At 42.2% G+C, this 16,067-nt stretch overlaps 1 protein-coding gene across 7 annotated transcripts in view; it reads left to right on the forward strand.

Annotated features, from left to right (window-relative positions):
* The window catches only part of IKZF2 (IKAROS family zinc finger 2), a 111,332-nt gene that overhangs the window by 58,093 nt on the left and 37,172 nt on the right, over window positions 1–16,067 (forward strand). For 6 of the 7 annotated variants that reach the window (XM_065669750.1, XM_065669749.1, XM_065669752.1 and 3 more), the window contains 2 exons: window positions 3,694–3,960; window positions 13,861–14,028. In XM_065669750.1, the coding sequence (XP_065525822.1) occupies window positions 3,694–3,960; window positions 13,861–14,028 (435 nt within the window). The remainder of the gene's footprint in view (window positions 1–3,693; window positions 3,961–13,860; window positions 14,029–16,067) is intronic. The other variant, XM_065669755.1, reaches the window with a different exon arrangement.

Here is a 16,067-nt window from a genome sequence, read left to right on the forward strand (position 1 = left end):
AACAAAAAAGGGAAAAGAAAAAGAAAGAAACATTGCTGTGTGGTCTGGTGAACATGTGCCCTTAGCTTTGTGTTTATAGGTAGAAGCTTTTGTGGCTGCCTGTCTCTTTCTTCCCACAAGGTGTTGTCCTGGACTGGGAAAAAGTGAAAGGAACTTGTATTAACTGGAGGAAAAGGATTTAACTTCAAGTTCATGCTTTTGCAGTGAACTGGATTATGGTTTATCCCTGCTATCTCTTTTGCTGTAATTTTTAGGAAAAGTGCCAAATACTTAAAAAAAAATTTTCCATTTACTTATTTATACTTTGCTTTGCCAAAGAATGAGAAAGCCTGCCACGTTCAGCAAGCGTGTGAACAAGAAAGGCGAGGGAACCCAGGGTGAAATCTGATGTGGAGACTTGTGTATGATGCAGGATAGCCATCAACATCCCTTGAATATTTCTTTCTTCTGAACAGCAGAGTTCATTATGCTCTCAAAGTTTGTGGCTGTAGGTGAAAACAAAGGCAGTTCCACTAAATGACTGTAGTTGCAAAGGCTGGCTGAGAACAGAGAAGACAAACAATATGCAATTGAAGTGCCTGTTTGTATGCAAGCTACCACACAAGCCTGATATATACACCAGTATGATGTAAGGCAGTGGAGAGAACCTGATTAGCAAAGCCCTCACAGCGAGCCGAGGAGATCCCTGCTGCACCAGCGCTCCCCTCCTTGGAGACCTGCAACTAGTCCCAGTTGAAGGAAACCTTCCCACAGCAACAGAGCTGGCAGAGGGTTTCTGAAAACGGCAACAGTGCTGCTCTATGTGTGCGTTTATGTGAAGGTGAGGGAAGAAGAGTAAACAGCCAGAACAACTCTGCAGAATAGCTGGGATATGGCGAAGGATGCAAGATGAATTACTTGGGCTTTGTGAGCTATGTGTGCAGGAGTTGCGGAGCACTGCGTGTCTGGGAGCAAATGGCTCACTCTGTTTTGTTGGGCTGTTTAGCCTGTTGGATGAAAGCCATCCTTTAGCAGAAAGAAATGCTAGGGCAAGATAAAGTAAGTGATCTTCTGGTTTGTAAGCTCTTGCAGCCTTGCTTTCATTTGTGCTGAGCAGGCAGACGTCCACAGACTGTAATGGGAAGCAGTGGTTCTCAACACTTGCTGAAGTCAAGTGTATTCCATATCAGAAGTAGAGTCAAAAATCTGTATATGTAAGAAGATGCATAAGATACAAGGCTTTCTCTCTTGTGAGTACATATAAATATATACAATCGGTAGAAGCTTTGGGTTATTTAGTGCATTACTGCGCAATGAGAGTGCACAGGCATGTGGCAGCAACCTGGAGTTTTAGGTGAGGAGCTCAGGGCACTATTTCTGGCTCTAGCATAGCTACTTGTGTGGTCAAGTGTATTAAATCCTGCTCCCAAGGACAGCAAACCATTTATTCGGGCTTCATTCTTAGACTTGCTGAATACCCCAAAAGGCTGCTATTATTAGCGGGAACTGTCATTCCTCTAGCTCTGAAAGTGGGCTGTCCATAAATCGCCAGCGCCTGCTTTCCATGCGGAAGTGGGACCAGGACCTTGGCTTTCTCCCTGCCAGCCTGCGGAACTTGCAGAGCTCCCACTCTTCCTCCCTTTGCTTCTCTTGCTGCTGTGGTGGGTCAGGCCCCCTCATTCTCCCCATGCAAACAGCTTTCTGTTGACCTTTTTCTGCCTTCCTCCCCTTGTTGTGGCAGCAGTGGCCTTGCAGAAGAACCTATTGAGAAAAACATACCCTGTCCTTGGTGGACGAGTGATTTGCAGTTACATAAAGTTTAGGGTGTCTCTTTTATGGCCAGGTTTGGGTGCAGGAGGTTGCTGTCACCCACATATTTCCCTGTGTGTGCTGTTGATACAGGCTTAGCACTGTGTAGCAGAGAGCTGTCCTGGGGCACTGTGCTTTTCCACCATGCCAGGCACCAGCTGAGGACGGGTCACGGTCAAGCTCACAATCCCTGCTTTTTTTCCCTTTTTTTAGACAATAAATGCATCTCTGGCAGCAAAAATATCAATTCCCTTCTATAAATGTAGCACTTGAATATTTTGTAGTTGCAGACTGTTTGGATGACGGTGCCTGTGCTGGGTACTAGTCTGCTGTGATCTGATCTGGCTGTGTCCTTGCTCTGGATGGGCTTTGCCGTAATAGTACTTTCATTCTTTAGCTCCCATTAGTGCCTTGATGAAGAGTGGAAGATGCATTTCAACAATTTTATGATTAAAAAGCAACGTCTTCCCATTCTTTGGTCTCTGGTGCCTCTACCCTGTTCATTATGCTTTGCCTAGCGTAGCAACAGTGATTTAGAGTTAACGTCAACATCAGTCTCTGAACCTTGTGTTTTCTTTAACCGTAAATTCTGGGGAAGAAGGATGAAAGAGGAAGTCTGAGTAGCAGGGTTTGTTCTTTTGACATTTTCAGGCCTGCTGTTTGAAACTCACAGCAATCAGACACATTTACTCATTGGGTTCCTGGACATTCCCCTTGGTGGCTGTACTCTGGAGCATGTCTGGCCAGGGTTTGGAGGCAAGCATTTAGGCTCTTGGTCTACTGCTGTCACCAGCATTCCCGCAATGGCCTTAGTACAGAGGTCAAAGACTGCTTAGATATGAAGGCTGAATCACCTCCTTTTTAAACCCCTCAGCAGGATCAAGGCTTAGGGAAGCAGGCACGTGGGCTTCCCTTCTGGCTGACTGTGGATGGGAGAGTGTGACTCTGAGACAGGCCTTTCGGCCACTTCAGCCAGCCATTTAGACATTGAAATGAGGGTCTCTAGTGATGACAACACTCCTATGTGAAAAAGCCTGATGCATTCATTTTCTGTAAAGATATACTGATCCCACAAGCTTTTGATAGCTAGAGAAGATTTATCCTGTGACCTGAGGGTCACAGAAATCAGTGGTGAGCCCTTCAGTTTAACCGGACAAATACGAGAGATCTTCAAGTGTGCTTATTTTGCTTGCAAATATACATAAGCCAGCAGCGTAAATCTCTCTTCAAATCTGTTTGCCTTGGCAGTGTCCCATTTGTGTGAATCAGAAGACGGTAGCAAAAAAGCACTGGAGGTTGATCCAGTCTCCCCTCTGTCAGGAAGCCTGCCCGACTCTGGCTTCACTAGGTCCCTGTGTTTTCAATTATCCTGCTTGCAAAGGGTGTTTGTTTCCACAAGTTGTGATGGTGCAGTGAAACCCTGTCTTTGAAAACGCTTCATCTTGGTGCACTAGGCAGGAGAGACCTGGAAGAAGCAGCTGTGGCTATGTCCTTTCCTCTTGTGACTTGGGCTTCTTGAAAGGAAGGGAGCTCCTATGTTTCAAGCTAAGCAGGAGGATCAGTTCTTAAGCCTGCTGCATCTCTGCAGCTTTTGGTAGGTCTCTGGATCACGCCGTGCCTTAGTTTCTAAGCTGTAAAATAGGGATAGAAATTAAGAACTTAAACCAACAAAACAGGGCCTAAGACACAGTTGTAACTTGTGGTGCCATCACCGTCACCAGACTGTGAGATTGTGGTGCTGCCACCACCATGAGACCCTTGTGTTGGTCAGAGCTTAAAGGCTGTGCTTTAATATTGATAATAGTAGAGATTTATCATTATATTAGTGACTGGGAACTTAGAACATACATGGGTTTAATTTTTTTAATTTTTAATTTTTTTATTTTTTTATTTTTTTTATTTCAGCAAATTCAGTAAAGCTAGAAATGCAAAGTGATGATGAATTTGACAGGAAGCCCCTGTGTCAGGAAGATGAGATCAGGGCTCATGATGAAGGAAGCAGCCTGGAAGATCCTCTCACTGAGGGTAACGAGATGATGGATAACAGAAAGATCCAGGAGCTCTCAAGCGAGGGAGGAATCCGGCTTCCGAATGGTAAACTGAAATGTGACGTCTGTGGCATGGTTTGCATTGGGCCCAATGTGCTAATGGTACATAAAAGGAGCCACACTGGTAAGCAGCTGAAAGAAAATCTGGTGACTGCCCATGGCGTCTGATGTTGATATTACCTGACCACTTCTCTCTTCCCTTTTCATTCATGGGGTAGCAGGAGGTGGGGAGGGAAAGATGGGCTTCATTGGTTTGGTTCTCTTCCTGCTCCCCAAATTCTGGTGATGCTGTGTTTCTGGCATAGTGCTTCTTTGACATTGATTTACAGCCTTTAGCTCTTAAAAACAGCACAAAAGTCTGAAAATTGCTTTTTTTACTGTTCTTGAGCAGGGGCAAGATAGTAAGAGTCATTCTTTGGCATGGGGGTGTGTGTGTTCATGTGTGTGCGCATGTGCAAGGCTTTTGAGCCTTTTGGGTGAGTCTCAGGTGGTCTTCCATTGGAGGTGCCCAGAGTGGAAAACATCAGAAGCTTCCTGGGGATCTCTCACCTCCTTTGCAAGTGTCTGGGCATGATGCTGGTGGCCCAACAAACCTGGGATTAGCAAACCCCACAGGGACATGCATTATCCAGCTATGTATCATGTGACAGCTCCATCAGGAAACCTCACCTGAACTGCTCCTATGAGCTAGCACTTGGCTTCCCCTCACCATCCAGATGTGGCATCTTTCAGTGCTTGAAATCTACTATAATTTTATTTTTGTTACTGTTAGTATTTCTAAGTTTCAAAGACCAAAGCAGCTCACTGGGCTTATGGATCTGAGAATTCAAGAGGCAGACAAAACCTTTGCAGTATGCTGATTGATGGGGCTTTTAGGGACTGAAAGATGAGGCGTTGAATTCAAAATAGGGAATTTCAGGCAAATTCTGGCTAAGAGGGCAAACTCGGCTGCTTGAGTGGCTGGTACTCACTAGCACTCACCTCTGCTGCTTCTCAGGTAGGAGTGGTGGTTACCTCCAACAGGATAAAGTACAGATGGTGCCAGAAGACAATTCTCTCTGGTTTTGCAGAGGTCTACCTGGCAGGGCCTTTATTAAAAAAGCACTTAAGCTTGTGCTTAACTTTTCTGATATTTAAGCACATGTAAGTCACCTGAAGTGCAACCATATATGCTTAACTTAAGATACACACTTCAGTCTTACTAAGGTTAAGCACAGGTTTTAGTGCTGGAGCTTCAGTGGGTGCTTGTTCTTCATATTTTTTGGACAAAATGAAATCTACCTTTTTATCTTTTATCTTTGCTATTATTTAATGGGGTGAGAGACTCACACAGACTATGAGATTTCTGCTAAGATATTAAAAGAAAACTGGGGGGTTAAGCTAGAGTAAGAAAGACTATGCATAATCCCTTTGTAAACCTGGTAGTTCACAGTCAAATAGTGTGCTCTGGATGTGAAAGAAGTCAATAGAATTTCTGTACAGAGAAATAATAAATATATGCTACATAGTTAATGCCCTGTATATAAGTTGTATCGATAATAACTTAACAGAAATGTATAATGCAAAGCATTGCGGTATCATTTATGATGCAGCCGTGATTTTAGACAGCAGTTACGACAGGAGAAAAGCACTAGCTGGAGAACCAAAATCTTGATTAACAATTTGACATGCTGTTACTAGGAAGGAGAAAGAGAATTGAGTTGTACAGCCTGACTCCCCAGCTTTCAACCTCCCTGAAAGTTTTTGTTGGCGCTTGCATGTATCTGAGCATATGTATTGTAGGTGCATCAGAGTCCGTGTATTTGAACTTGAGCAGCTAAATTAGACTTGCTAAATTTAGATTTAGGTATACTTCATTAAATGGTCTGCATTTTTTGACACACTGACTAGCTAGTGCATCTTTTAAATACAGACAAGCTGCCTTTTTCCTGTGATAGAAGACATGCAAATTCAAAGAGAACAGAGCAAACTCTCATCTGCGTGCGGGCAAAGCGGCTGTATGCGGATGCATAGATGGGGATTGCATAACTGATAGCATTTTCCTGCAGGCTACTGCTGGTTCCTCATAGAGCCCTGGCTCTTCCCATCCAAGCAGAGGAGCTGTGATATATTGCTCTATACAGATGTTCTCAAGCATATAGAAATGACATTCCTTTTAACAGCATCTCTACACTCAGTAAACCAGTTGGCAAATTTTGCGGGGGATTTTTCTTTTTCTTTCCCCACTTTGTTTGTTTGTTTTTTAATACATGCTGCTGCTTCACTGTCCACAACAGAAGGGGAAGTTTGCTTGGATTTCCACATCCTTGATTTTAAGGAGTATTTTTAGCATGCTGGTATCTGTCTTTTGAAGTGCAGTGTTTTAAAATCTATTGCCACTTCCTCGGCAGCTAGGCATGATGGGCTGGCCCCAGCTCTGGAATGAGCCCTGACCTGTGGGTAGTCTGGTTTTGCAGCCCAAGGGAGAATTGTGGAGGGAAGGGAGGTTTTCCGTGGTGAGTGTAAACCAATGATATTCTTTATCGGCTAATGCAACTGCCATGTAAATCCTTACCTCTCAAAGCCAGTGTAAGTATGTTTTGGGAGCTGAATGTCACCTTACTCTCCTCTTTGTCTATACAAAACCAAAGCATGGTCTGGCCAGTTATTCGTGTTGGCAAAGACTGAAGTATTTTTCCTCTTCCAAAAAACCTGTCATCGTTCTATGTAAATCACACAAAATGCTGTGGTCCATAGTAAAGGCTGTAATTTGCATGTATACTGGGACAAGAGTGTGGCTTTCCTTACACTGGGGACCCAGGCTTTGCGAGAAGCTGTGCTGTATGGCTTTGGCTGCATTACACACGTAAAGGGGCACAGTTTTCTCCAGCCATTGTTCGTCTGTTTGTGAGAGGCAGTTGTCTTCCCTGCCACATTGTTGTAGTTCAGTCAAACAGATATAGGGATGGGGAAAATAATCTGTGCTGTGGATGAGACTCAGTGTCCCATTTCTCATCCTTGTGCTGGAACATTCGTTTCCACTGACTCGTGCAGTCATATTGTATCATATCATATAATCACAGCATGGTTTGTGTTGAAAGGGACCTTAAAGCTCATCCAGTCCCAGCCCCCTGCCATGGGCAGCGACACCTTCCATGAGAGCACGGTGCTCCAACCTGGCCTTGAACACTGCCAGAGATGGGGCAGCCACAGCTTCTCTGGGCACCCTGTGCCAGCACCTCAGCACCCTCACAGGGAAGAACTTCTTCCTTATACCTAATCTAAATCTCCCTCTGTGAGGTTAAAGCCATTCCTACTTGTCATGTCCCTACAGGCCCTTGTCAAAGTCCCCTTCCAGATTTCTTGAAGGGCCCTCTCAGTCACCCCTTCCCATGATAGACCAAGCTGAGGATTTCTCATTCATCCTTCAGATCCACACAAGCTCTGCCTCGTGCACGTGGTGCAAATGATGCTCTGGTCCACGGCACGTCCATCACAGAGTCCATAGCACTGCTCCTCCAATACTGCTCAATGCAACATTTCTTTGAAACACTGATAATTCAGGTGAAACATGTTTGTAGTCTGCATGATCCTCAGGAGAAGGCCTTTCTATTTATTTGTCATCACTGACAAAAGAAATAAAGTGTTCAATGTGGGAATTAAGCATGATGCGCTCCCTGCTTTAGTGAGCAGGGTAGCCCCATCCTCTCTCTCAAGTGCCACATTCTCGTGTCAGAAAAATAGCATGTGTCAGGTTTGATTTATTTTCTTTCTTTCTCATAGTATCTTCTTTTGGTCCAAATTTCATATTCCAAAGCGCGTAGCCTGATTTGCATCATCTTTATCAGAGGTATTTTTTTTACTGCAGGAGATGACTTGTCACATAGTATTGCCACTGGATATTCCAGGGGCTTGTGCTAGGGAATGTTGAGGGAAGGGGAGAAGAAGGTACGGTCAAGAATCCAATTCGCCTGAAGGAATGGGAACTCGAATGATTTCTCACCTCTTCAGGCTTTCTGCTAGTGGGCCTGATTTAAAACTTCCTTGATTGTCATTTTCGGTAAAGCAGAAACGTTTTGCTGATGCCGCCCTGTTGCTGCCTCTGTGATCTGCAAGGTCCTCACGTTGTTCTCCCTTGCGCTGTGAATTGTGATTTTTCTCCACAGTAACATCCAGTCCTTTATTTAGTGCACTGCTGGATTTTTAAATACTTTTTATCTCTAAGGGAGGCTTGGGATTATCCTCACAGAACACCCAGAGGTTAAATGCTTCCCCTGTGTGGACGCAGAGGGACAGGGGCAGAGCAAAGCCATGTTCCTGGGTGTAGCGCATGACGCAGCAGGCAGCAGGGATAGTAGGCTTGTCCCACTCTCACTTTGGGCTCCTGATAGGTTATTTTTTGAGGTGCTAACTACAGGAGAGTCTCATCTCTTTGCTTGCACTCCCTGTGCATTTTAGTACCATGAAGTCAGTGTAATGAGACAAGTTATGTGCCCATGAGAGAAATCTTCAAGTCCTACTATAGCAGCCGTGGCATTATTAACTAAACATATGCAACACTGGAACTCTGAATGCTAGTTAAGTTTTGTTTTTCATGCAAAGTTCAAGTTTTTGGGACACAATTAATAAATGAGGAAAAAACAGTTGTGCTGTTCAGTATATAAGACTTTATGCCTAAGCCAGCTAATTAAGAGCAAATTTAAACAAATGGACGTATTAACACATTGCAGTTAGCTCCATTGGCCTGCCTGTCTTACTCTTCCAGAAGAAAGGTTTTATTTGGTTTAATTTGTCATTTGTAACCTAGTGCAGGCTGAATCAAAAACTGTAGGAGCAAACTTCTAAAAGTGCAGTTTTTCTATTTAGGTTCTTAAATCTAACTTTTCCAAGAGTTTCTTTTACTACTTAAGCATAAGGAAGGGGAGCTTAGATTTTTGAAATCACTGTCTGAATAAGGATGTGTTTTACTTGCAGTACGTGGTAGCTAAACTCTTCTGATACTGGTGCCAGTTCACTTAGAGGATTTTTCTCTCTTAAGAATATGGTCACGAATCTTTGTACAGAGGACACTTGGAAATCACCCAGGATTTCTCAGGAATTTTTCATGAGAGATTTGTCACTAGTGTTTTATAATAAGCTGCCCTATCTGGCAGTAGGTTTTTCCCAACAAAAAGCCCTAGTAATATCACTGATTTCGAGTGATGTGCAGCCTGTTAAGTGAATCTGATAGGACAGTGAGTAGGTATGCAGGCTAGATAGTCCCCAGAATAACAAATACAGAAGTGGAGCAAATTCTGCTGCTTTGTTGCTCACTTGTGTAAAGGCAGGTTGCAACTCGGTGTCTGTCAGTGTATCGGTAGCACAGCTGATACTCCATTTTGCTCCTGGGACAGCATGGGATCAGAGCAGTTGCAGCATCTTATGAACCAGGAGAAACATTTTATTTTAACTGAGTAGTAACAAAAAGCCTACTACAGAAGGGTGAAAATAAAGATTATTAGACTATTTGATTATTGCCATACTTTGTGGTGGTAGCATGGGCATAATAATTCTGCAAGGTTAAAAAGCTAAATTCAATCCCATTTGAGAAGTACCTAAGCTGTCCTTTGTATATCAAAGGTATGTGCCAAAGGAAAAAGGCTGAAATCTCAGATATACGTTTGGCTGATGTTAAATGCAGTCCCAAGGGACCCGGTTCTTATATGTAGATGGTCTTCATCCTGGCTTTCCTTGTTATTGTGAAGAGACTTTGAACCTAGTGGATTTTTAAGAAAAGGTAACTAAACCATTCAGAGGAAGGGACTTAAGCGTTGCTGTTGAAATAACCAGGCCTCACTGTTAACAAGAGCTCCTGCATTATTTTGTGAGTCATGCCATTTGATTTCAAAGGGACAAAAGTCACCAGCCAAGGGTTATGAAGATCTAAACCCACTTGGTTGCGAGGTCTTCAGGCTCTTTGTCCTCAGTCAAATTTCTGTTTTAATACAGAAAATATCACTGATGTGTTTTGCACCAGTCTGAGGTTCGAAGAAGGGTAACTCATACTGAAACTTCTGCAGAGCACTTCCGTGCTGAGGCGGTAAAAGAGAGTTTTTGTGTCGGGAAGCTTCCAATTAAGCAGAAAAAGGAGTTGGTTTGTTTTTTGAAATAACATTTGACATATAGACAGTAAAATATGAAAGCTATTAGGAGGAAGTTAATCACTTCATTTGCCTGGTTTCAGGTTGTATCAGCTAGACAGTGTTCATAACTTGTGCTGTAAAGTCTCCAGGCAGCTGCCATATGTTAAAGACACTTATGAAAGGAGAAACTTATGAAGGGGCTGTGTCTTGATAATAACCCTGACTCCCTTGGTCCAATTCACCTTTCATCTCAGTGTTTACACAACAACAAGTTAACTTGGGTACTTTAGATACTGGTGTAGCTAAAGAGCAGTAGTATTTTGTTATTATTTTTCCTGTAGGAGGCATAGCTGTATTGGATGCATGTTAGACAATGAAGTTTCAGCAGTATTTTACTGTGACTTAGAGGTAAATATTTGAAATCATACCTTTCAATTAATGCTTTATTTAACTGTAAAATGATAAAACTCCATGTACTTGTTTGTTTATTAACTTCATCACTGGGGCCGTTTCCTGGCCACAAGCCCCTCTTCATAAAGCTTAAGGAAAAGTAATACTTTGCAATTCTGGCTTACCTGGACTAGCCCATTCCTGAAGTAGCTTTAGATAATTAACTTGCCTGTGCTGGAGAACAAGGCTTTTTAGGCATTCTTGGTTTTATCTGGCTTTACATATCAAATCCAGAGCTGGAAAGAAACATGTGTTTTGTTTGCTTCACTGTTCCTCCCTCTCTCCCCACTCAGAAAGTCTTTTTTTTTAATCACCAAGGTTTGAGGAGTTTCTGCCCTAGTTTAGCTCTAAGGTAGATAAAAGGTTTAATACTTAAAGTAGATGCCAGATATTTTGTAGTTACATTGGAGTCACCTAGTTTACACTGCTCAAAAGCAAAAAGCTTGCTTAGTCACATTTCAGTATATGTTATTCTTAAAAGGAGTTCTTATTTTAATAGATCAATAGAAGTATATAGAGTCAAACATTAAATACATAGCTATAAGTGGTGAAAAACACACCATGATCGTAATTGTCATTACCCTCCTGTTGTTGTGTATGCCACCTGTTTAATAGTTCTGTAGTTTCTGGTATGTGTGTGCTGCCATCACCCCCAAAGAAAGGAAAATATTTTAAACACAGTCAGGGACTGTCATATAGAGAAGACACGTATTGAAGACTTTTGAGTGGATGTAGTTTGAAGTGTGATTAATTTCAGCCTATGAATAAAAACTTTTAATTTTCGCACAAGAGTAAGGCAAGTGAATAAGGATGTCAAGGTTGTTAATTTGTTATCAGCAAATAATAGCACTGGAGGACTACATACCAGCTTACTAGGAAAAGGAGGCAGGAGAAATAATTGGAAAACAGTCTTCTCGAGGCACAGAAGTGATAAGTCTGGTTTGGTAGTATCTAGAGTGGGCATCAGACAGCACAGTTCTTGGAACACCAGCAAAATCTTATTATTCAGTCTTTACTTTTTTGTGCACTCTTCTGTTGGATAATGGTCTCTCAGATTAGCTGTGCTAGATGGAGAAGCTACTAATCAATAGCACGAAGGTGGGACTAAAATTAACAGTCATCCCACAAGCCTGCAGCTTAAACAAGGAGTAGGAATCAAGTGACTGCACAAAAGTATAACAAACAGATCAAAGCAGCTATTTACCCAAAATTAAGCCAGTAGGAAAAACTAATTCATGCTGGCTTTGAATAGATACAGAGGTTATTTAAGGTAAAATGTGCTGCTATAGCAAATTGTCTGTTTCAAGAGATTTGGTCACTTTGTGATCAGAGTGGTGTCACTCATTTTGTGAGTGTTTTCATGTCATCTTTGCCACTAAACGAACCATGGTGCAATGATTATTTGAATTCCAGACCAAAGGCTTTCAGCATCTCTTCGGCAGCCAGTTTATGGAGGAATAATACCTGCTCATATGTGGCCTCCAAAATATCAAAGGTAAATGGGTGGTATAGCAGGTAAAACACTCTTAACTGCATAGTTTTAAATACAGCAGGAGTAAAAGGAAAGACTTTAGACTTGGTAAGAAACTTGCCACCTTAATGTCGTCATCCTGAAACTGAAGCTATCATTCCTAAATACTGAGAAGCATGTCAAAGGAAGGGAGTTTGCCTGTTTTCTCAGACAACGAAAGCAAAACAGAAAAGAAAAAAGCCCCATGTATTTTTCTACTGCAGTCTCTGCATATCTCTGTTATGGACATTTTGAAATGATGTAAAAGAAGATAATGGCTAATCAGATCTTTTAAGTATAGTGTGGGAGTTTGAAAGGGAAACCACAAACTCTTTATCAATTCCAATGAGCTTGTGTTCAGTGTCTTGGAAGAAGAGCTTTATGCCCTGATTATTTTTTTTGTTGTCACTCCATAATGTTCTTGGCAAAATTGTAGAAACCTTACTATCTTCTTCAGTGCATCTGTGGTGATTTCAGATGTCCTTTCCAGCTCATGCACGTGAAGTAAAGTTGCAGAGGTATGGCCTATATATGGCACATATCCTGCTTTATGCTACTTCTGGCAGGGCTGTAATGCTGGCAGTGATTTAAACCACTGGAGCAAGAACTGCTTGTGGACATCTGTAAGAGCTCTCTTCCTCTCTTTCCATTTGAATCTACAGATGTATTTTGGACTTTACACTAGACACATGAACTCCTCTGATAAAAACATAGCATTCATTTTGTCTAGCAAGGGAGCAATCATTTTAAAGCAATTGTAAAAGGCTTTGGAAAGATGTGATAGATCACACAATGTGTGTGTTTTTATGAGATCAGTGTTTCAGGAGAATGAATTCAACCTCAGAAGGTCCCACCAGGGTTTAGCCAAGGTTCCATAGTAGGTGATGCACTGAAAAAATGAATGAGGCTGCTTACATCTGAAATCTGATTAACTTGGTCCTTGCTTGGTGAAAACATGTCAGTATCTAAAGCCCTGCTGCAGTAAAGCACTTCACAAGTGGCTGGCACAAGTATATGCTTGTGCCCTATTGGTGTGTACAGTGGGACAAGCTGATGACTAGAGCTGATTGTCTGCCCAAGAATGCCGTAACATACTAAGTGTCCTCAACAAATGTTGACAAAGAGTATGCTTTTAATAATACTTCATAAAACCTATGTGAGTTTGTCAGGGGTTTTCTTCTAAATAGTGACTTTAAAAAAGGGTGTTTGTTTTTATGGACCCAGTCTCCACTGCCCAAAGCAAATACAAAGGATTAACATCAAAATAAGTTTTGGATGTGTGTGTGTGAATGCATGGCTTGAGGGAACAGGGTAAGGTATAAAGTTTCTGTTCATTTAGATACTTCATTTTTCATCAAACAAGTCTCTGCAGTTAGCTTTACTTAGAGCACAAATTTGCTTATTTCACAATTTAACAGTGTAACATTTTTCTCAGTCCAAAGCTTGTGGCCCTGGTCCTTACTTGCTTCTATTCCCTCTGTACCACTCTAGCAATGCAAAGCAACCTTTAAAAAGGGGTTTCACTCGAAGTATAATGTAAGCAAAAGATCTGGTTTGAAGCAAAGACCTTAGCATCTGCCCAAGTCCAGTTGTTCTACTCAGTTCTGAATACGGATTGGACCTATACTAAAAATAGGTGCAAAACCACAGAGAAATACTACAAACCCACAGTTGTGGATCTGAATTTTGATCAGAGCTCCTCTTTTATGAAGGATCAAACCTTTGAGGTGGAGAACTTTAGGAAAATCAGGCTGCATTAATCACCTCGAGGAAAGAGTCTCAAATCATTACTGGAGCCTTTGCCCATTGTGCAAAAGAAACAGCCTCTGACTTTAGCAAGTGCCACGTGTGGTGGTGGGGACCATACCTAGGTAAGATGGCACTGTTACAGAGAGCAGGATAAAGGGCTTCATGCCTCTTCCAGTGTTTCTTGACAGCTCTCTCCCTTCCATTTCCCTTCCAGGTGAACGCCCCTTCCACTGTAACCAATGTGGAGCTTCTTTTACCCAGAAGGGGAACCTGCTGAGGCACATCAAGTTGCACTCTGGGGAGAAACCATTCAAATGTCCCTTCTGCAGCTATGCCTGCCGACGGAGGGACGCCCTCACAGGACACCTTAGGACGCACTCTGGTGAGCCTGCCTTGTCTTCTCTTCCCTCTTGTTTTGCCCTTTGTCATTGACTTTCAAGTGAAGCAGGTTGTGAAAACAACTATGTGGTCCTGGTGGCTCTGAGTCTGTACCATCCTCTTAAGATAGCACAGCTCTGAACTTTGGGAAAGCCTTGATGTGAATCACAAAAGTTGTGGTTAAGCCACACCTCTCCTTTTGTGTAACTGAGCTCCTCGGCTGATGCTATCGTTCTTCCCTTTGAATGTCTCCTTGGGTGTATCCAGGCTTCCCTGGCAGATTGTTTTGACACTCTCAGCCCCAAAGTGGCTGTGAAATTCCAAAGATTGTAAAAAATAACTGCTCTTGGTAGCCTGCTTTTCAGTTCATACCCATTTCTTCATCTAATAAATGCCATATGCTGGTGAGTTCTTACTTGCTTATCATTCAGAAATCTCCTGATTGCATTTTTAATTGTTGCATCTTGCTGTAAAGTCCTACTTCATGGCAGCCATAGCACTCACCCTGAAGCAGAAGGTGGTGGAGGCAGATTAGGTTTGTCTTGCCTGGCTACTTGATATATATCAAGGCTACTTGATAAGAGTTTCTTGATATGTTCTGAAAAAATATCTGTCCTATAACTGCATGTTTATAGTCATGCTGATAGCTCTGATCAAGATCAGATGTGTTTCTAGTCTTTGTATGCTACAACCAAAGGACCTCATTCTGCCCACTTATTCAGTTGTGTAGGACTCTTGAGTTAGATCTTAATTTGCTGCATTTTTTTATCTTCTAAGATGTTCAGCTTCTGTGTCCAGGCCATTTATAGGAGACTCTCTTTTTCATTGTTGAATGAGCAGAAATAATTGGACTGCTAATAAGTGATAGCATTACAGATTAACATTTTGGAGGTATTAGCAAATGTGTGACTGCTGAAACACAGTGGTTGAAGTGCAGCCACAGACAAAAACTCTGCTGTGAAAATGCAATCATGGAGCTTCCTGATTCTTTATATGTGTTTCTTCTACAGGGTCAGCCTCCCTTCAGTAGAGGTTTCTGGTTCATGAGCATTAGACTGGTCTTAGGATACAAAGTTGCCTTGACATTCCCAGGAATCAGAAATGATAAGCTAGTAAGCTTCTCCAGGTAGACTTTGGAGTACGCAGAAGGCTGTATTGATGCAAACGCACTGCTGACAGAAAGCATGAGCTTCCAAGTGACTGCAAGTGTGAAACTAGGCTGAGAGAATGGTGTGAGAGTTGTCAGCTGAGAGGATTCCATCTGCAAGTCAGAAGGGACAATATTTGTGGAATTATGAGATGAAATTCTCACCTGACCATAACCATAGTTTCATCTTGAAATGTAGTAAAAAAGAATACATGATTGAAATAGCCACACTTAAAATAAGAAAAGGGGTTGTGACGTAAAATAGCCCACGTTACAAAACACAAACATTGAGTTTGAAGATTGTTTTCGTAATATGAATATAGATCTTGATATCTAGATACAGCCATTGATAGAGATTGTTGGGTTTTCCCACGTGAAAAGTGCATGTCTGATGTTTCTGCTTCTTGTAGAAGATGAAATGCAAAGGTGTGGGATTTTCAGCAGGCACGTAAGATGCTTAGGCACATGAGTTCCTCTGGATCTCTTTCCCTAACTGACTTACCTGTGTTCAGCTGTGCTCAGTGGGCAATTTTATATTTTGTTTTCAGTGAAGAAAGTGTCACCCCTCTCAACAGTCAGCTACACCAGTTTTAAGCAGAGGGCCAGCAGAAATAGGCAAGCGCTCCCACAATACTCAAACAGTTCTTAAGAGTAGCGCTCACAGATGAAGAGTTAAAAACCTGGGATATTGCCCTAAAAGCTGGCACCCACCTGTGAACATGAGCATGGGAGTTAAGATGTCATTCTGTCTCCATCTTACAGGCCAGCTTTGTTGATCTGTGCATATGTATGTGAACATGGTTCATGGAGAAAATGGGAAGATGTTTCCTAGAGATTTTTAACGGTTTCATATCCGTGTACTATATAAGCACCTGCTGCTTTAATAAAGTACAACT

Source organism: Lathamus discolor, chromosome 3 (assembly GCF_037157495.1).
Source record: "Lathamus discolor isolate bLatDis1 chromosome 3, bLatDis1.hap1, whole genome shotgun sequence".
Taxonomy (NCBI): domain Eukaryota; kingdom Metazoa; phylum Chordata; class Aves; order Psittaciformes; family Psittacidae; genus Lathamus; species Lathamus discolor.